The sequence below is a fragment of the Gymnogyps californianus genome, chromosome 22, assembly GCF_018139145.2.
Source record: "Gymnogyps californianus isolate 813 chromosome 22, ASM1813914v2, whole genome shotgun sequence".
In the NCBI taxonomy this organism is placed as follows: Eukaryota; Metazoa; Chordata; class Aves; order Accipitriformes; family Cathartidae; genus Gymnogyps; species Gymnogyps californianus.
The window spans coordinates 2,955,074-2,975,808 of NC_059492.1; the positions used below are offsets into that span (position 1 = coordinate 2,955,074).

Genomic DNA, 20,735 nt, shown 5'->3' on the forward strand with positions numbered 1-20,735 from the left:
GGGGAGCTCCCCGTGGCTGCCTGGCTGGCTCTGCTCCCCCAGCCTGGCCATCAGAGAGGATTCGCACCCAGAAAATAACAAGAACCAGTTTAAAAGCAATGAGATTTAAAAAAAAAGAAAAAAAGTCCATTTGCATTTTCTTCCTTACAGTTCCCGAGACTTCAGAGATGCCTCTAACTCACAGCCACGAGCCCTTCTCCACACTTGCAAGAGACAGAAACACATTTTTTTCCCCTTTTCCACAACTCCTGGAGATGGGAATTTCTCATGAGCCTACAAAAGCAGCACGAGCCCACACACCGGTGAGGAAAGAGCAGGCAGTGGCTGCAGATCCCAGGCAGGGAGAGCGGCTCCGAAGGTGCCCCTTTACGACGGGATCTGGGTGCATCCCAGCTGGCGGCAGCCGCAGATGCTGCGCTCGACGCCAGATGGGGAATTTGGCATCACCGGAGACGCTGCCGAGACCCACGGGAAGCGTGGAAAGCCGCCCGAGCTGCTGCCATCCCGCTGCTGTGGGCAGGGAGATGCCATGGTAGAGGGGACGTCCTCCACACAGCCCCCGGCCAGCCCGGGGATGCCTGGGCTGTGGGCAGCAAACACAGCTACGGTAGAGGTCACGTGCAGAGGGAGCAAAGCTGGAAATCTTGGCTTTCCACCCCAAAAATACATGCCTAGACCGTTTGCAGGCTCCCCCAGCCCCCTACCCCAGGATGGGTTGGGGGTGGCATAGGGTTACACCCCAGCAAGGCAGCGACACAGGGCTCAGAGGTACCCAGAGCCATTCAATGTCCCTGCTGTGCTGTTAAAAACCCTCCTCCCCCCAACAGCAGCAGGGTCCCCTGTCCCCAGGGGACAGCCTCCCCAGGGTCACGCAGCAGCCTGCCTCACCACGCTGAGGACCGACACAGCTCATCACACCTTACCAGTGGGCACAGCGGCACCCTGCCCACACAACCAAGGCCAAGTCAAGCCTAAACCACTGCAGGAATTAAACCAGAAGCCACGTGGTCTGGCTTTGGGGTACAGGACCAAGGGGTGGGTTGGGGCAGAGGGCCCCGGGGACACCGGGAGATGAGCGTGGCCCCACTGGGGACCAGGACTCACCGTGAGGCAGGTCAGCCGTCAGGTGCGGCATCATGTAGCTGCGGACGAGCTCCCACCCGAAGTCATCGTCTTCACCCTGGCTGTACTCGCACTGGTTCGGGTCACTGTCCTCCTCGAAGGTGCAGCCGGCTGCGAAGGGAGAGAGACCTGTCAGCCCCCGCAGAGTGGCTGGTCCGTCCCCAAAAGCCCTGCCAGGATGGCGTGCTGCCCCCCCCCCAAAACACAGGGGGACCCCAGGCATCCCCCCACGTGCACTCACGAGCAAGGATACCGTCCTGTCTGCTGCTAATCCCCCATCTCTCCCATTCAGTTCCCCCCCCACCAGTGAAATGAGCTGGCAGGTCTCAGTTCCCAGGGAGGTCTCAGCCACAAGAGCAGGAGGCAGCTCCCAGCTTTGCTTCCCAGGGGCCGGTCACCAAACGAGGGGTTTCTCCCAAGAAACAGGCGCTCGACTGCGGCAGTCGGACAAAGGTTCGCAAGACCCCGGGGATTCCTGCAAAAATCCTGCTTTGACCTCAGCCCTCCGCCTGCCCACACGCAGTTTGAGCTTGAGCTCTTGGGGGTCTGTCCGTTGCCTGACACGACAGCGGCAGGTCTCAGCCGGGACCTCCAACAACCCATAGCAATCACGCCCTTACAAACGCATCACCGAACCCCCGTCCCCCAGCCGCCGGCTGGCACTTCGGAGCCCTTTGATTTATCTGTTGGGGGTTTGGGGTTGTGGGGTTTTTTTTATCCCTTGCAAAGAGCAAAAGCAAAAGCCACGCACCACCTCCCCGGTCTGCAAGGCACTCGGCTGAGCACAGAGGATCGGAAATAAATGCCAAGAGGCCGCTTGTCCCCACGTGTACTAAAGTGACACGGAGACGGCACACTGAGACGCCAGCCAGCCCCCCATCCCGCATCCAGCCCCGCATCCCGCCGCCCCCCCCATCCCGCATCCCACCAAACCCTGGAGCTCTGGGGCTGGCTTTGCCCATGGGGCCACTCCGGGCCGGTTCGTTAACACTGACCTATTGTTCCGTTAAACCCACAGATTACACGCAGACCAGAGCACCAGCGCTAATTAATACAAGCCTCTGGGCTGACGAGGGCAGGCATGTTAAGAAAGCCCTGAGCAAGCAGAACGAACAAAGGCAAATATCCCCTAATGGGCCAGCATGAAAGCAGAGCCGGGCCAGGGGATTATTTCTTCTGGTTTTTTTTCTTATTTATCCCCAAATTACATCAGTAATTCCCCCCGCCACCCAGGGATTTGCCAGTTAATGGCCTCGCTGCTGCCGGCACAGGTTGTGCTTCCCTGTGTCAGGGGATGCTCAGACACATCGCTTGTGCAAACATGAGTCCAAACACCGGAAAAAAGCCCATAAGATACCCAGAAAATTACAATTCCAACTCTTTCACATGTAAGAACATATTTGGGGTTTTTTTTCCCCCCCTTTACACTCATTTTTTAAAGCACGAGGGTGCATTCCAGCTCCATCACCAAGTTTCTTGGGTTTTTTTCCCCTCTCAGAACCACAAGAAACTTTTTTAAAAACTGAAAGCAAATTCTCCCCTATTCCTATGCCTGGAGGCACCAAGACCTCACAGCTTTCTTAAAATTCTTCCCGAATTGGAGCGTCTGCCCAGCCCACGTGCGGATGCACCCCCACACCGCAGAGCCGGTCCTCGGCTCCTTCGGCTCTCGCCACGAGAGACGCCAGATTTTAAAGAGTCTGAAACTTGGCTGCGCTTTCTAATGGGAGAAAAAAAGCACAAATCTGTCAAAATTTTCCAGGAAGAAAAAAATTTCAAAATAAAACAGTGTCAGAAACTAAATGCCAAGTGATTTAAAAAAAAAAAAAGCCCAAGTGTTTCTTTCCAAGATCTGCTGAAACGGGATATTCTGGGAGGGAGGAATTTGTTCTTAGTGTTGGAGGTTTTTTTGGTCTGAGAAACCAGAATGGAGACAAACAGCATTTCAGGCTGGCAGAGTCCCATTTCCGAGGGAAAAGCGATTCCTTCACCCCCAATAAACTATTCCCAGCCGCTAACGACGTCGGGGGAGACGTAACCTCCTCCTCCTCCTGGACTGCATCTCCACCACCTGTATCCTGCTGCCATCCCCAGCACCAACTGGTCCTGTGCCTCAGTTTCCCCACCACTCCATCACCCCAAGACCGGATCCTCAGCCACCTGCGAGACGATGCCCAGGCTCCAGAAGCTTAAAATGCAATTACGTGGAGTAGATATTTTGCTGGCGGAGGCACAGTTGGCCGAGCCGATCCGTCTCCCTCCTCAGACAGGTTTATTGTTATGGCTTTCCCCCGCGCGAGCCTTCCCTCTCATCCGCTCCCCCCCATCCACAGGGTGAAATGAAGGCAGCTCAACCAGCCGCTCCGTCTCACCGACGGATTTGTCTATGATTTGTATACACAGGAGAAAAATAAAAAGGGTTTTGCAGAGCCTTGGTTTCCATGAGCTATGGGATGCTTTTGGCACCATCTCTCCTCATCCAAGGGTATGGCCGGGGAGAAGCTCGACCTCCAGCCCCTTCTCCCTCCCCATCACAAGATTAATAGGGGCATAAAAATTAACACCTGAGCAATTAAACGCCAACGTCCCAGCTCCAGAGGGGGTGGCTGTGGGGTGCCCCAGCAGCCATGGAAAGTCAGAGGGGGTAAACCCAGAGCAGCTTTCAAAAAAATTAAGGTTTCATCAAAATGTTTGCAAGGAGGGCAGGGAGACTGCAACCTGAAATATCCATCTGCAGCAACGGAGATGGTTATACCCATCCTAAGGGCTCATGTCAGCGGGACGGGGTCTGTGGGAGCTGGCCGGGACTGCTCCAGGTCCAGATGAGCCCTAAAAAAAAAAAATCACCAGTCGGAAACAAGGAGCCCCCGATTCCCAGCCCCTGTGCTGGCTTGAGGCCAGGGTAACAGCAGCTCCGGGCGGTGAGATGAAGGCAGTGAGCACAGGAGGTGCGATTCCAACGCGAGAGCAGCTAAAAATACTGCCAGGGGCATAACAGCCTGCTCCCCGGGGGCATGACGCATCCGAGACGATGCGTGAACACCCCAAAGTCGCCTAAGCCCCTCCTAAACCCAGAGCCTGCCCCAACACATGACAGGTATCCCGTGCCAAGGACGAGACGTACCCCGTTAAACACCCCACACGAAACCCCCGTGGCACCACGGCGTGCCCAGACAGAGGGGAGAAGAGGGATGAGCGCTAACATGGGGGTTAAACACCAGACAGACCAAAATTTTTAAAAAAGAAAGAAAAAGAGAGGTGGTTCAAGGGATTTGCCAGGGAGACAGGTACCAGTGCTGCTCTGCATCCTCCCTGGGTACTGCTGCCACCCAGCATCCCCGCTCCAGGTACCGCTGCCACCTCCGTGGCACCACAGCGTGCCCAAGCAGAAGGGAGCAGAGGGGCAAGCACTAACATGGGGGTTAAACACCAGACGGACCAAAATTTTTTAAAAAGAAAGTAAAAAGAGGTGGCTTGAGGGGTTTGCCAGGGAGACGGGTACCAGTGCTGCTCAGCATCCCCCCCGGGTACTGGTGCCACCCAGCATCCCTCCCAGGTACCACCACCACCACCGCGGCACCAGGGCATGCCCTGGCAGAGGGGAGCAGAGGGATGAGCACTAATATGGGGGTTAAACACCAGATGGACTTTTTTTTTTTAAAAAGAAAGAAGAGGTAGCTTAATGGATTCACCAGGGACATGGGTACCGGTGCTGCTCAGCATGCCCTGGGTACCGCTGCCACCCAGCATCCCCCTCCCCGGGGATGGAGAGGAGGAAAGCCAGGGAGGGGGAGAGGAGGAACAAAGGATTCACAAAGAAGAGGGAGGAAATGAAAGACCAAACAACCAAATACAATGGATGGCATCTAATTAAATCTCCGTGGCCACCGAGGAACACGGCCGCCTGCCCACCAGCCCGCCCAACGCTCTTTCATCCGCCGAGTCTACGCTCCTCTCGCTTCAAAGTTAATTACACACTTAAACCTTTTCTGTTTAACCTCCTGCACCGTGGGACATGCTCCACAGGCTTCTCTTTTCTTTTATCGAGCAGCCTTGAAAAGGCTCCTGTGCTAAAGGGCGGCCCAGCACCATCTGTGATGGGATTGCACGCTCCTGTACCCCGAGGGGGGTAACGACACCGCCCAGACCATCCAGGGCATCATCTGATGGGGATGCTATGCAAATAACATACAAAAAGTGGAAAGGCTTTACAAAAAAAGGATTTATACCCCAACTTTAGCAAGCACAGGCTCCTCAGAGCTATGAAATTTGGGGCAGGCGTGCAGGACTCCCAGTCCAGGACGAAGCAAAGCCAATCGATGGGAAAAAGCCCGTTTTGCTCCCGTCTTGGCTTAGCTGGGACTGGAATAGCCCCCACGGTTGTCTCTGGGGTGCAGCATCTCGGGGGCTCAAGCCCCCAGCACCCCATGCCGCACGGCGCAGGCACCAGCCGGGAAAGCTAACACGGGTGACCTTTTGGAGTCAGGATTAATTTTTCATCCCTGGCCTTTTCCAGCAGCTCCTGGAGTACCAAAGGATCAAGTTCTTGACACAGAATAAATGGTTAATGCCGCTGCCACAAATGATGAAACTGAGGCACGCAGGTGATTTGGCAAAGTCCCGTAACGCCGGCAGCCCGGCATCATCCCCCGGGGACGGCGGAAAGCCCAAGGAGCCCGGGTTTGCTGGGATGCAGAACCCTGCTCCAGCGGATGCCAGCGAGATGCCATCCCTTCCCCGGCACCCCGGCGGAGCTGAGCCAGCCTCCCACCTCCCAGATCCCGGCTGCTATTTAAAGGTGATTTCCTCAGCATGCTCCTACGGGAACGTGCCCTGGGAAGGAAACGCTGGAGTGCCAGCGGGTTGCCTGCAGACACGGGGGACAGGGAACACATATTGCAATTCATCTAAAATTAGCTACACTTCTTATCCAGCAAGATCTCATACGTACCATATCGCAGGCTCCCGGTCAAGGTTATTAATGGATAAGGGATCGGAAATCCCAGTTCTATCTGCGGGGTGGGGGGCTCAGACTCCCCGGGGGATGATGCTACACAGGGGTCCAGGACCGGCTCCAGGGGATGCGGCACCGAGGAATCCAGCTCAGCAAGAAAACCAAGAGGCAAAGCAGGTCCTGTGTCGCAGCACCCCGGCATCTCACACCGATGGAGACCCCCACCACACAAGGCACCCCATCAGTTCCATGACCAACCCCAGTCAAGCCCAAACGCCCCAGGGTTTTGGTCTCAGCAGTGGGAAAACCTCTTCTAGTCCAGGCAAAGGGGAGCTAAATCTCCCCTTAGCTGCACTTTGCACACTGAAAGGGCCTGGGGCACAAATGCAACAGGTACCTGCAAATGATTTTGTGCTTTACACACACCAGAGATTACGATAAACACCCTCCCTGCTCCTCTGTTCCCCACTTCTGCGAAATAGAAACGTTTAAAAAAAATATTACTGATTTCCTGGCCCCGATAAAAGCTGATTAGCAGAATATGGAAAGCAGCTCCATTAAAATTCTCACCAGTAGTTTGTTTTGCTTCTCCAAATCATTTTAAATATTGCATTTAATAGAAAAAGAATTTGCTCAGCTGTAAGAAACATCAATTTGCAACTTGAAGCCTTGTATATTAGCCAGAGAAGCTAATGTGTAAACATTAGCAGCTCCAATAACGCATGGGGTTTAGCCAATGCAATTCCAGGGAGAGAGCAGCCAGATATTAAGACAGAGGATTTGCATAATAAGTCACTTATGCCTGATAACCTCAGTGTTTGGAAAGCGCAGGACTAGGAGAACAATATCCATCTACCAGCAACTACAGAAGACATAAATCTTTTTTTTTTGGCCTGTTAAAGACTCTTTATGGTTTTTACCTGCAGGTCCCCATGGAGGTGTTAAACCTCCTGCAGTGAGTGCCCAGCCTCAGCAGCCTCCGAGCAACCCTGGGCATGGGGACAGGGGGGAATTGGGAGACATGGATTCGTTACAGGCATCCCCAAGCCTGGGAAGAGCAAATACAAGCAGGAAAACACAACTCTGAAGGGTTTGCAATGCCACGGAGCCGGCTTGTGCTTGGGCAAGGACCAGGTGCACCACGCATCCCCTTATCATGAAGATGCAGGGGGAATAATTAATCTTGCCAGTCGGGAGTCCTTCCTTGGGGCACATCCAGCTGCAAAATGCAGCTCCCCTTCCCTCCCACTCTCCCGAAAGGAGCTCCCGGGGGGGAAATGAGCACCGTTGGGACCAGGGTGCTGCATCACCCCGATGCAGGTGCAACCAGGCATCGCAACTCGCCGCCAGTTTTGCAGTGATGCTGTGGGGCACAAGGCGGGAGGTTTCGGCCCCACGGCCAGAGCGGACGCGTGTATTTAACACCCCATCCAAGTGCTGTCCCTGCACAGCGCCTGGATCCGACCAGCACTGCTCCCAGGGGAAGGACCAGCATTTCTCCATTATTTATACCCAGGTCAGGAGAGGTCCCGCAGCACAGAAACACCCTCAAGCTCCCCGGCCAGGAGGCCACTAACCTGCAACACAAGTGCTTTAATAATGAACCATCACTTAATTAACATAGTCAGGGCTGCCTCTTTGACTTCATAGGAAAAAAAACAAGGCTGGCCTTTGGAAACCTCCATCCTGCCGTTATCGATTGCTTACTGTGCAATTACAGCTCCTGGGCTATGGAGCCACCTGGCACCTTGGAAGGAAAAAAAAAGGTAAAAGAGGGGGAAAAAAATGAAAATAAATTGAAAAAAGGGGGGAAAAAAGCTCATTTCTCCCCCAGCTCCTTTATTACCATCAGGTCCCCATGGTCCTGCTGAAGGCTATCTACCCCACATGCCCATGGACCCAGAAAGACCAGGACCATGAGCCCTGAGGGTGAAACTCCGCTTTCGGGGAACCCCCGAGGACACAGAGATGCTCCCTCGGCACAAGTTTAGGCAGGGAAAGCAGCTGCCCCAGGACACAGCAGCAGCACCACCACAGCCCAGGGGGGCTCCGACCCCAGCTCCGGCTGCAGAAATCATGGGAAAGACCAAGTTTTCCAAACCAACCCCATTTTGCAGGGGATAAAGATGGGGGAAACCCTTGGTCTCACCCCCAAACTCCCCCTTCCCCCCCCCCCACAGCCTCTCGCCCTCCGGGTACCACCTCTCCGCAGTGATGGATGCGGGAGCGAAGCACGTCGGTGGGCTAATCCTCCTGTGATGGAGCGCGTGCCAGCACCGGCGGGGCCTCGGGGAGGCAGCTCAGCCGGGTTATTTATGGCCTTTCAAAGCAGAGAACGGAGCCGCTTGCGTTGCCAAAGAGCCCTCACGCGGCAAAACCAGCCGGCGACGGGGCCGCACGGTCCCCACCGTGCCCAACATCCACTTCCCAGCCCTTGGGGAAAATAAGAGTGGAGGAAGAGGAGCAGGGAGGAAGGTCAAGGCAGAGCAGGAGTGCGTCTCAGTGCAATGCAAAATCCAGGTGGATGTCATCCTCCTCCTCCTCCCATTGTACCAGGAAAAGCAACGTGGGAAGATTGACACCGAGGTTTAAAGGTGGCGATGCAGCCGACGTGGGCAAATCAATCACACACGGGCCCGGCTGCCAGTGCCGGGGGAGGCACGGGCTCAGCTAAACCCTTCACTATTAAATGGCAGGGGGACAGACAGGATCTGCTGGGAGGTTACAGCCACCAGTAGAAGGCCCCATGGGGGGGAATAAAAAGGCGCTCCATGCCCAGGGAGTCCACATCATGGCTTTGAGGAATGTGCCGGACCGAGCCAGGCGCCCTTCGGCCAGGCAAAGGCGGAGATACAGCTAATCGAGCCCAAAGCTCCCATCAGCAGGCATGTTTGTACCGGTCCCCGAGTTCCAGCTCAGCCACCCATGGTCGGTGCTGGCTCAGGCATCCATCCATCCCCCAGGCCAGGGTAAAAACCAGCAGCTCTGGCAAACTCATCCGGGGGTCTCCACAAGCATCCCAGTGCCACCCAGTGCTCCCAGAGGTTAAAACCTCTTTTAACCAGGCAGATAATTTCCTCAGGTCCCCCAGGAGCAGGCATTAGGTATAAAAGCAGCTGGTACTTTGGGACAGCACATCATAAATCCAGAGTCACAGAAGTCCGCAGATGCCCTTCCTCAACAGCTTATTTATTGCTTTTAATACCTCCCCTCCATTGCTGGCAGCACCGGCTGCGAAGCCAGGTGTGCTTTGCAAATGGTCAAAAAAACCAAACAAATTTCCCTTTTTTCTGGAAAGCTGCTCAAAGTCCATCCCCACCCCCTTTATTTTCATAGACCCTATAAAAACTCAGCTGAGATGCAGGCAGGCGCCCACCCCCTGCCCCTCTCCAGCTCCAAGGGCCAGCAGGCAGGAGCACCGCACCGGCAGGGACGCCGCGGTGCTGCTGCACTGCTGAGACCTGGCAGACTCGGTGCATGGAACTGCTGCGTTTGAATCCACGTTCCCCAACAGCAAAACCCTGAGTTTGGTCGCACAAGATGAACTCGTGACCGACAGTTGGGGTGCAGGATGGATTCAGACAGCACATGGGGTACATCCACCCATTATGCATCCCAACTCCTTCCTTCCCTCCTCCCTGGTTGCTCCCACACAGGGACCTGCTCCCCAGCAGCACCCCAAACCCCCTGCCCTCCCTCTGCCCTCACCCTGCCGGGGTGCCCCTCCCCATCCAGGCAGGGGAAGGCATCGCCCTCCCTGTGAGCCTGGAGACCCCTCCAAGGCTGGATTTTCGGCAAGCCCCAATGCAGCACCCGCCTGCACCACGTCCCCGCGGGAAGGCTCAGGACCCTCCATCCAGCTCCAGGGAAAGGAAAACTGCTGCCGAGCAGCGAGGACGCTGGGCAGGGGGGCTTGCTTGCAGCACCCCCTTCAGTCCCCCAAAAATCACCCCCACCACAGCAGCTCTCATCACAGAAGACCCCACGCCTCTAACCCCCCCTGCTGACACCACTCCACCATTTCTGACATCCAAAGGCTCATTCCTGGTATTTTCTTCCCCAACTTTTTTTTTGTCTTGTTCCTGCAGACCAGGATGCAATCGCTGCCTCACCCCCATCACAGCACAAGCATCTCCCACCCCCCCATCCCACAGCCACCCATGATGGGGTGTCCCACTACTCCCCCCAGGCCAGGGCATGGCCCCATTGGGCCCCCGCTTGAAGCCCAGGCTCTGGGCAGCCAGTTTGACCAAGGCACTGTGCTCCCACCTTGCCCTGCTGCCGGGTCCCAGAGCTGCCCCCATCCCCACAGCGGGGCTGACCTGCGGAATCCTCAGCCCGTGCCAGCGCATGCACTGGTCATGCGCTAAAAACTCTGGGACAACACTAATTTTGCAGCAATAACTGAAAAATTTGGTGGAGCGCATGGGTCGTCAGAGAAGAGACCCCGCAGCGGTGCTGAAAGTGCACGCAGCAACTTGCAACCCCACGCGAGCGCCTTGCAACCCCTCCCCACACGCATCCTGCCCTGGCCAGGTCCCATCCCTGACCAGCTGCAGCCACCAGACCCAGCCCAAGCAGGACAGCCCAGCCATCCCACGGGAAGAAAGGCAGGAGACAGCCCCTCACACTGAGAAACGGTGTTCAGAGCCAGGCACGGTGAGCAGCAGCTCCCCAGCCAGGAGCCTGGGTGAGATACTAAATAAAAAGTTCAGCTAATAAAAAGAAACAGCCCAATGCAGAGATGTGCTGCTTTAGTTTGATATTGCTATAATCCAAGGAAAGCAGACTGATTGCTGGCTGCAGAAAGTCAATGGGACATTATCACTCAGCAGACAGCTGAAAATACAGTAAAAAATAAGCAGAAATAGGAGAGTCCTTGGGAGAAGACCCAGCTGGGCAGTGGCCAAATCTGCACCACATCCCTGTTCCCACAGGGAGAGGCCAGAGCCTCTCCTGGCACTGGGGGGCTTCAAAAGTCACCCCCGAGCTGCTCCTTCCCCAAAAACACACTGGAAAGCTCCAGCACCCATCTCCATTGGGTGCCCCATTGCCACCAAAAACAGAACCAGCCATCCCAGCGGGGACTTTGAGGTGCTGGGGGGGGTGACCAGGGATTGCCCACCTCCGCTAATTCTGTTAGCCAAATTGCAGCACCTATTATGTGAAGAGCATTTATTCTGCTAATTACACAGGGTGTTAACGTGCCTCTGCTGACGGGCAGGGATGCGCTGTCAAGGGGTTAGGAGTTTTGCGTGACCCAGGACCTGGCACTCGAGGGTGTGTGGGGCTGCCCTGCCCCGCCCCGTGCCAGGTCCTTGTCCCCACGGATGGGCTTCCAGCAGCAGGGGAAGGGCTACAGAGGAGATGCCATCCTTGGGCGGATCTGCATGGACTTGCTGCCCAGGTTTTAAAATCCCTGCTGTTGAACCCTCCACCATCACAGTTCAAGATTCGGGGGAACCGAGGCACCAGGGCCATGCAGCACGGGACAGGGAGGGGCTGCACCCCAAGGAGCCCTGCAGAGCATCCCCAAAACCACAGCAGCTCCACAGACACCTCCAAATCCATCCAAGCAAGGAAATGCAGCTTGTCCATAGTCCGTCCCTCCACCTGCCTTCGTCTCTGTAAGCAAGCGGCCGTGATGCTCCATCCCCCTTGGCCCATCGGAGAAAAAGCCATTTCCACCATCTCCGGTCAGACAGCAAGACGACCCCCAGGCAGCACCCCAAAGACGAGCCCCCCATGCCGGGGGAGCAGCTGGGCTGCAGCAAGCGTTTCATCCCCTCTTCCAGACCGGCCACTGCTCACCTCCCAGTGACACCCTCCTCCCGGTGACCCAGCAGCTGATGGTCCGATCGCAGGGTGAAGCACGCTGGACCGAAGCGGTGCTTGCTCCTCGGCTGGGCTAATTGGGCTAATTAGGCTGAAGGTCTCTGGCACGAAGCAGCACGCCAAGCTCAAATGCCCATGGGCTGCCACAGCTCGTATCCACACACAGAGATCTGCAGGCACCGAGAGTGGCCGTGGGGACAGTGGCCTCGTTAAGATGCATCAGGTCATCGGCGTCCCCGTCCCCTCATCCTGTCCTGGGAGAGCTCAGAGCATCTCAAGCCAGCCAGCTGCTGCATCCCAGCCACAACCCTAATTAACTTAATGTCAAGAAAGGTCTGATGCACATGGCATGGTCCAGGAAGTCAAAGCAGTTTACTGGCTTATGTAGGGCTCCCCAGACCAAGGGGGTCCCCAGCACCCAGTGGGTGCCACACTGGGGCAGAGCCCAGCACCTAGCACAGCCCTGGAGCAGGGAGGGATGGATCCTCTGCCAGCCGCGTGCAGCCAGGGAGGTCTGCACCAGCACAACTACCCTGTTGTGGGTGATTCACCAATATTTTTCAAGCCAAATTAAAAAAACCAACAAAAAATAGCATATGACAAAAATATTGAGAGTTGCTCCAGCTGCAACACATTTACACCCCCCAGCCGCAGTGAGGATGCAATGCTCTGCTCCCCACTGCATCCCCGCCTGGGATGGGGGGGGCTTTCCCCAGCCCCCTGCCTGCCCATGGTCAGAGCCCACCCCCAGGTGGGCAGGCAGAGGGGTCCTCAGGCAGCGGGGTGCATGGCAGACAGCGCATCCCTGCTCCCCCCATCAGCACCGGGACTGCCCAGCAAAGCCCCCCCCAAGCTGGGGCCACCAGACCCAGTGCAGGATGCTGTGGCGGGGAAGCTGGGTGCAGGAGGGGTGCCAACCACCCACCAACCCTCACCCAGCTCCTGTTTCCTCAACATCTGGAGCACTTTAGGGGGCAGGAAGGTCAGGAAACAACAAATTTATGGTCAAAGACAGTCAGGAGGCTCCTTCCAGCTGTGAGTCTGCCAGGCACAGGGGGGTCATGCACCGGGACCCCACAGCCCCACTGAACCCCCAACTGCAGGAGCATCACCCTTCCTGCACTCCCACTGCAGCCCTGCCTCCGCTGCAGAGCAAGCGGTTGCTCTGGCACCCCAACGGCTGGCCACCCCTCAGGAACGTTCCCCGCACCCCTCTGCAGCCCCACAGCAAGGGGGAAGCAGGGGGAAGGGGGAGCTTTGCTGTCCTGCTCCTGCACCAGCACCCAGATTTGGGGTTTGGCAGAGGTACATGGGGACAGAAGACAGGGACAGCCCCATCCTGGCTCACAGGGCATGCAGCTGCCACAATCCACGCTTGGATTCGCTCTCCAAGTGGGAGAAATTGGGGTACAAAGCCTCAGCCCCTTAAACCTGTAGGAAACCCATGGGCTACCCCGGGACATCTGTCCCCCCCCCGCCAGCACCCAGGCACAGGCGGGTGCTGCGAACCCAGGCTGCTACACTGCAGGCAGGACCCAGAGGAGCACAAAACCAGCCAGGGGATGAGCTGCAGCTAACGACTGCCCAGCAAGCAGGAACAACACTCCTGATTTAAAAAAAAAAACAGCTCAAAAGGGCAGCCAACACATGAGCTGCCAGGGGGGGGATCAGCAGAGGCTCAGGGGGACAGGGCTGCTCCCACAGGCAGGAGGCAGGCAGGGGCTCTGCCTTTGCTTTCCAGCAGCTGGAACAGAGCTGGACTTTGGCTTTCCATCCAGGCAGAGGGCGTAGAAGCAGCCACTCCCAGGGTCAGGAAAAAAAAAAATGGCTCGGGGAACACTCAGGGAAGTTCCTCCCGCACCCACCAGCTCCACAGCCCTCCTCTTCCTCCCCAGAGATGCCCTTCATCCAGGGAGGAAGAGCAGGTCCTGTGTCCCCAGGACCCCCTCCAGCCAGGGAAGGCCAGGGCACCGCAGGCTGGCACCCCCCCCTCTTCTCCCCCACCCACATCCATCCTGGGAAAATCAGCAGCAGCTTCTGCCAGGCCACCTGCAGCGGAAAGAAAAAGCTCCATCTCCAGGACTTATTTTAAGGCTGCCAACGAGGAGGCAATTAGCTCCAGGGGACTAATTGCTGGGAATCCTCCTTGTCCTGAGGGGAAAGCCTCAGTTTCCCCCAAGTACAAGGTGGGGGTCTTCAGCCTGAAACGGGAGAGCGGGATCCAAGGAAAGCTGCAAAACAAATCCCAAGCTGCCGTCGGGGAGAAGAGGTTTGGGAATCTTGACATTTAATCACACAGTAACTAAAGGTTCCCAGACATGTCTAATAAGACAATTATAGTGCATGTTAATAATAGATTATTAAAAAGCTTATTTATGGAGGTTTAAGCAGGCAGATGGCAGGGCTGTGTCGATAAGGCTCTCCAGAGCCTGTGCTACCTCCCAGCTCTGAGCATGCAGCAGGGATTTACCTGCCTCTGCCTTGCCAGCCCCTCGCGCTTAACCCTTGCACAACTGCCAAAAGCAAAGCAGCAAATCCCTGGGGGGGGGGGTTGCAGCCAGGAGAGGACTTTTATGGGGTGCTTTGGGGTACTCAGGGTTCTCAGCCCCTCTGCAGAGCGAGGATGGGTTGCATGCGATGGAAAAGCTCCATCCCGGGTGCAGTCAGGGGAAAAACCAACATCAACAGGCAGCAGGGAGGTTGTCACAGCCAGGGCAGGGATCAAAGCCACCAACAAGCATCTGCCTTTGTCTTCCAGGAGGTGTCCCTGCTCCCCCGGGGGGAGCCTGATCCTGCTGGATTTTGCTCTGGGAAAGCTCCCAGGGAAGCTGGAATAGGGCTGGTTTGTCTTAGTTTGGATAACAAAGGGAAAAATGTGCAGTGCGGGCCAGGAGGTGACTCACCAGCATCCCTGTTCCCAAGGCCAGGGCAGGTCCAAGCACCCAGAGGAAAAACATGAAACAGGAGTTTTGGAGCAAGGAGAAGAGAGAAAAATGAAGCAAATGCAACTGCAAGTCTTGGGCAGGGGGGAGAACAGGCATTGCCAGCCTCCACCGCGGAGCTGCAGATACAGAGCCAGCGGGACAGGTCCATCCAGGAGCATCAGCATCACTGGGAGCATCCCTAAATTCTCCTGCACCCCCACAGACAGTGAAGATCCACCATGCTCCAGTGCATGGAGAGGGGACACTGGAGAGCCAAGGGCTTGGGAGCAGGAAACCTCTGCCCTGGGCATACTTGGGCACATCCACAGGATTTTCTGGATCATCCCGGCACAGGAGTCTGGGGGGCGTTTGCACTGTCTCGGTACTCCGGGAAAGGCCATGGCACTCCCAGGACATTAAAAACACATACGTAGGAGCAAGCAAGAGAAAGAGACTCTTCCCCAGCACGGCAGAACAGGCAAGTGGGGAAAAAATCCAAGCCCGAAACAAGCTGACAAGGAAAATGTAATGCTCTTGCACATTTTATGTGCTTGGTGAAGGCAGGGTGGGGAGAAAAAAATGCCATGGCATGGGAGAGCCCATCAGCAGCCAGGTGGAGGGAAATAAACACTGGGCAAAGTGCTGGGAAGAGCAGGATCAGGCACCCGAGCACCCGGAGAGCATGAAACACCGACCCCGTCCCCAGCACCCCAGGGCTGGTGGAGGGTGCTGCCAGCAGCACACATCCCTGCAGCACCCAGGGACAGCCCCCCACTCCTAACCCCCCACCCAGCCCCTGCACTGGAGTGCACAGACGCAGCATCGCTCTCCCCCCCGCCCCTTCTCCGAGCATCCCCCCCGTGACCCCCACTGATGAAGACGCTGCGGTTAACGGCCAGGGCAGGGGGACGCCAGGCAGATTTGTTCCGCTCCCCGACCCCAATCCCAGCCCTGGGGACAGCGTCTGCTCGGCTGTTCCCATTCACTCAGCCAAGACAACACAGCCGCCGCCGGGTCGGGGTCACCCGTGCCACCTCCTGCCAGCCTGCAAGGGCTGTCCCAGGGTGGGGGTGACAGGACCCTTGGGTGGCCCCAGCCCTCCTGCCTGGCCCCCAGCAAGGGGCTCATCCAAAACAACCAACCACCACCACAGCTCCCCCCAGACCAGTCCTAGTGCCACTGGAGATGTCACCAACCCCAGTCCGGGGCTCCCCAGCAGCACCAGCCTCCTAAGTGGAAGCTGCAAACCCAAATATTTCATTTGCTTAATTGCTGCTAACGCAGTCAAACCCAAGTGCAAACAGCTTCCGCATAATTATGGCAGGAGTGCCACACAGCGCCGGCAGCTGCAGGCATGTCCCCACGGCATGTCCGTGCTGCCAGCACTGCCGGAAAACAGCCCGGGAGCATGGGGGGGGACAACACACAGGCTGGGGTACACCTGGACAGCAACTTATTCCTGAAGTTTCGGGGTGCATGGGTGCAATAGAGGAGTGGAGCTGCACCCTTTCCTAGCAGGGGAAAGCAAAAGGAGCAGGAAAGAGCTGCGCCTGCAAAACCCACTGCCCCGCGGCCCAGCCTGCTCCTAGCCGGAGGCTTTTAGCAAGGGGAAAGGCTCCATGTTTTATTGCAAAGAGCCCAGAGAGGAAAGGTGGGGCCGGCAAATCACACCGGTGACAACTCGCAGGTCCCCATCGCAGCCAGCTGACACCGCAAGAGCGCCAGGGACCACGCGGTTTGGAGGGTCAGCAAGCACCTTTCAACACCACGCTGGCCCCCTCCATGACAAGCACAACGCAGACGTGCACCAACAGCTTAGTCACTGTGAAATCTTAATTGCAAAAGTTTGCACGCTCCAGGAAGGAGCAAAGAGCATCCTGAGCTGGTGGGGAAGCTGCGACCGGGGGACCCAGCTTCTCTCCCAGCTCAGCCACTTGCTCATTGAGGTCAGCCGGTCACAGGTGTGCCATGCCTCAGTTTCCCCACTCGTGGAAGGGATCACACTATACCCCTTCTTTGCAAAGGAGCAGCAAGAAAACCACCCATCTTCCAAATACCCACAGAGCCAAGCAGCTGATCCTCCCCGTGACTGGCTTCAGGGTCTCCGGTGACCCCAGAGCACATGCAGCCGGCTTAAATATTTTCTACCAGCCCTGCCTGCCGTGCAGCCTCGAGCTCCGCAGAGACGAGCCGGGTGATGTCCGCACAGCCAGCCAAACCACAGCGGCAGGAGCAAACACCGGGATTCATGTAAAAAGCAGCCTGCAATAGAGCTGGGGAGCTGGAAGCAGACCCCTTGCCTCCGGCTGAACCCAGTCCCTCCGGCTGCATCATGGAGCTGAGCCTGCTCTGCATCTACCAGGGCAAACGCTGGAGTAAACACCCTCCTGATTTACACCCGAGCAGGCTTGATCCTGCTCTTTGCAAATGCCATCTTGCAGGGAAGGAAGCCCACGGAGGGGAAAGGGTTTGCTTGGGAGGGGGAGTCTCCCCACAAAGCCCCCCCAGCCCTGCTCCACCACCAGCAGCGCCGGGTCCCCACTACTGTCCCTCCAGCGCTCACAGGCTGCTGCAGCTCAGCTGTGACAACCATCAGAGAAAGACACACACCCCAGAGCTGGGGAGCAGCACAGCTCCGGACCCCCCCTTGACACCCAGCAGGGTGCAGAAGCCCCTTCCTCTGGGGGAGGACTCTGAGCCCCTCACCAGCTGCGTGCCTCAGTTTCCCTATTGCCTCCTTGCTCTGCCCTGAAGCACGGAGCTGCTCCATGCACGGATCAGCATCTCCCCCCACCCCAGCACACAACTCTCCCCCCTCCAAAATATAAGCCCATTTCCTCCACCTTGCATGAGCCATGGGGGCCTCAGCTGCTTCGTATTCCGCCCCCCCCCCATCCATCCATCCATCGTCCCCCCCACCGCACGGGTCAGCCTTTTTTTGCTTTCTGCTGATGGGCGTCACTATTTATAATTTTTGGAGAGAGGCCACTATCCAAAAAAAGAAAAAAATCAATGCACCAACATAGGAACTGCATGCAGGTGAGCCGCTTCATTTTAAAGGTAAAAAAATTAAAGAATCAGGCAAAAATACACCTTAATGTACCGAGTATCACCCAAGAGCTGGAAGCTGCAGCACTGGGGTTCCCTTGGAGCAAGGCACCAGCTCCCTTCTCCCCCGTGCCTCAGTTTCCCCTGTAAAAAGCACTCACAGCCCCCGGTAGCACCTCGGGAGCCCCAAATTCACCCACCCCGCAGCATCCAAGCCCCAGCTCCTGCATCCCAAAGGTATCGGGAGCGAGCTGTCCCCCCACACCTCGCCTCTGCCTTCATCCCTTCCCCAGCCCCTGCTTGCAGGATCAGGCCCTGCTCCTTCCCGAGGAGGGGGAGCACAGGTCACTGAAGTGCTCAGGTGAAAGGAGGAAAAAAAAAATCAAAAATAAATAAAACAAGTTGAAAAATAAATAAATGAATAAATCGATCGTGCTTTGGTAAAAGTAATTATACCCCTGACGAAGAGCCAGGGGAGGCTGCAACCGGAGAGCGGCCTCGGCCGCCACCTGTTTCTCCCGAAGGGTCCCCAAATCCCGCCGGCACCCTCCGGGACCCCGCCCGGGCCGAGCGGCGCTTGCAAATAAATAACTGGGGTCCCGCCGCCCCTCGCCCGGGGCTGCACCGCTTCCCGCCCCAGCCGGGCTCCCGACGGCGGCGTGCGATGCCCGGTGTGCCGCCCCCGCTCGCTTCTCGCCTGAGCCACGAAACCCTGGCAGGGCTCCTCCTGCGAATGAACCCCCGCTGCCACCGGGGGGAAGTTTTCCTTCCCGGGGGTGCAGCGGGAGGGGAGGACGGAGGAGGGATGGAAGTCGCCCCGGTACCGGGGAGCGAGGGGAGGCCGCCGGGCTCAGCTCCGGTCGTGCAGACGCGGGTTGCGAGAGTGCAACCGAGCCGCTCTGCCTGCCAGCGGGCTGGGCGCGCTCCGGCCACCGGTGTCCCGAACTCGACGGCCGCTCGCTCGCCCCGAAGGAAGCCCCGGCGGCGGGACGGGCAGGAGCCGCCTTGCACCGGAGCTGGCGGAGCCCCACCGCCGAGGGTGCTGGGGAGCGCGCCCCGAGCTCGCAAGCGCCCACAGACCAAAGCAGGACCCCCCCCCCCCCCCTCCGCGAGCGCACCCCCCCCCCCCCAGTACCCCCTCCTCCGTTCTTACCGGCGGGCGTCTCGGTGTCCAGCGCGCAGACCCGCAGGGCGAGGGCGAGCAGCAGCGCCCGGGCGCTTCGCATGGTGCGGCCGGGGCGGGAGGGGGGCGGCGGGGCGGAGGGGGCCGGGGCCGCCGCCGCCGCCGCCTGCGGGCCCGCGGTTCCGGCGCGGCGGCGCAGCGGGGCACGCGCGCCCGCCCCGCGCCTCAAATAGCGGCGGCCGCGCGGCGGCGGCTCGCTCCGCCCTGACGTCAGCGCCGCGCGGGCCCCGCCGCCGCCGCCGCCGCCGCCGCCACCGCGGGCAGGCCGGGGGCGCCCCCTGCCGGCCGCCGCGCGCACACGCAGCACGAGCCCCGCCCCCGCCTCCCGCCCGCGGCGAGGGGGGGGGGGGAGTGCCGGTGGCTGCGGGGCGGGGGGGGGGGGGTGCACGGATACGGGAGGGGTTTCCCGGTACCGGGGGGGGGGGGGGGAGGCTGCCCGGGAGCGCCGGCTGCTTGGGGTGCGCGGCTGCGGAGTTGGCGCCGGGTGAACGGGGTGCGGGTTGCGGGGGGGGGGTCCCGGCTGTGGTGGGGGGTCCCGGTTGCGGGGGGGGGGGGGGATCCCGGTTGCGGGGGGGGGGGGGGTCCAGGTTGCAGGAGAGTCCCTGGCTGCAGCGGGGTCCTCGGTTGCAGGGGGGTGCACGGCTGCAGGGTGGGTTGGGGGGGTCCCTGGGTGCGGGGAGGACTCCCTGGTTGCAAGGGGGTGCAAGGCTTTGGGGGGGTCCCTGGTTGCGGGGGGGTGCAGGGATGTGGGGCCAGTCCCCAGCTGAGGGGGGTCCCTGCCTGCAGGCGGGTGCCTGGCTGCAGAAGGGTCCCCAGCTACGCAGGGGGTGTCCCCAGGGGTCACGGCTGGGGGGGTCCCCACCAAGCTGGAGTGGATCCTGGGGGGGTCCCCAGCTGCAGAGCGGGTGCTGGGAGGAGGCTGGGCAGGGGGTTATTGGGGTGGGTGACGGTGGGAGCTGCAGGTGGGATGGGTGCAGCAGCACCCTGTGTGGGGCTCCTGCACCTCACAGAGCTGACCAAAAAGGGGGTGACACCCACCCCGGGGTGGGCACCCCCAAGCCCCTCGGGTGCCCCCCAGCACCCATGGGCTGTGCCCGAGGCTGTGCGGTGCAGAGCTGGGGCAGAGCGTGGTCCCGTGGGGCTGGGCCCTGGGGACAGAGGCCCTGCCACTCCTTGGGGACAGAGGCTCCTGCCCCCCCCAGGGGGTCCTCGGACCCCAAAACCCCCCTGGTCCTCTGCCACGAGCTGCCGTGTCCTGCTGGATGTCCTCGAGGGACAGGGACACGATGCTTTCTCCCGCAGGACGGTGACACGGAAACCTGGACAGGGCTGTATGAGGGGTGGCGGTGGCCCAGGGGACCCCAGTGACGCCCAGCGAAGCCACCGTCCCCTGAGGTGAGAAGGGGGTGACGGAGGGAGGGAGGGGCAGAACGTAACTGGGAGCAAGCGGAAAGGAGAAAAACCCAAAAGGGGATAAAAGGAGGAAAATCTCCGGCCCTTTCCCGGCTGGGGCGCAGGCGCAGGCGGAGGCACAAAGCGCTGGCAGCCCCCGGGTGTCCCCGGCAGCGGTGCCAGCGGGGATGAAAGGCGCCTTGTTCGCCGACATCCTCTCCGGCCCTATTTCTGGAGGAAAATGTTTTTCCAAAGGTTTGGGGCGAGGAGGGGGGGG

The 20,735-nt window shown here is 58.7% G+C and overlaps 1 protein-coding gene across 2 annotated transcripts in view; it reads right to left on the bottom strand.

Moving 5' to 3' along the window:
• Positions 1-19,109, bottom strand: part of PTPRU (protein tyrosine phosphatase receptor type U) — a 76,528-nt gene extending 57,419 nt beyond the window's left edge. Inside the window, exons 1-2 of one of the 2 annotated variants that reach the window (XM_050909791.1) lie at positions 19,037-19,109; positions 1,105-1,233 (exon numbers count right to left, since the gene is read on the bottom strand). In XM_050909791.1, coding sequence (XP_050765748.1) covers positions 1,105-1,233; positions 19,037-19,109 — 202 coding nt within the window. Of the gene's footprint in view, positions 1-1,104; positions 1,234-3,840; positions 3,884-19,036 lie in introns of those variants that run through there. The other variant, XM_050909792.1, reaches the window with a different exon arrangement.
• Positions 19,110-20,735: the final 1,626 nt, after the last annotated feature.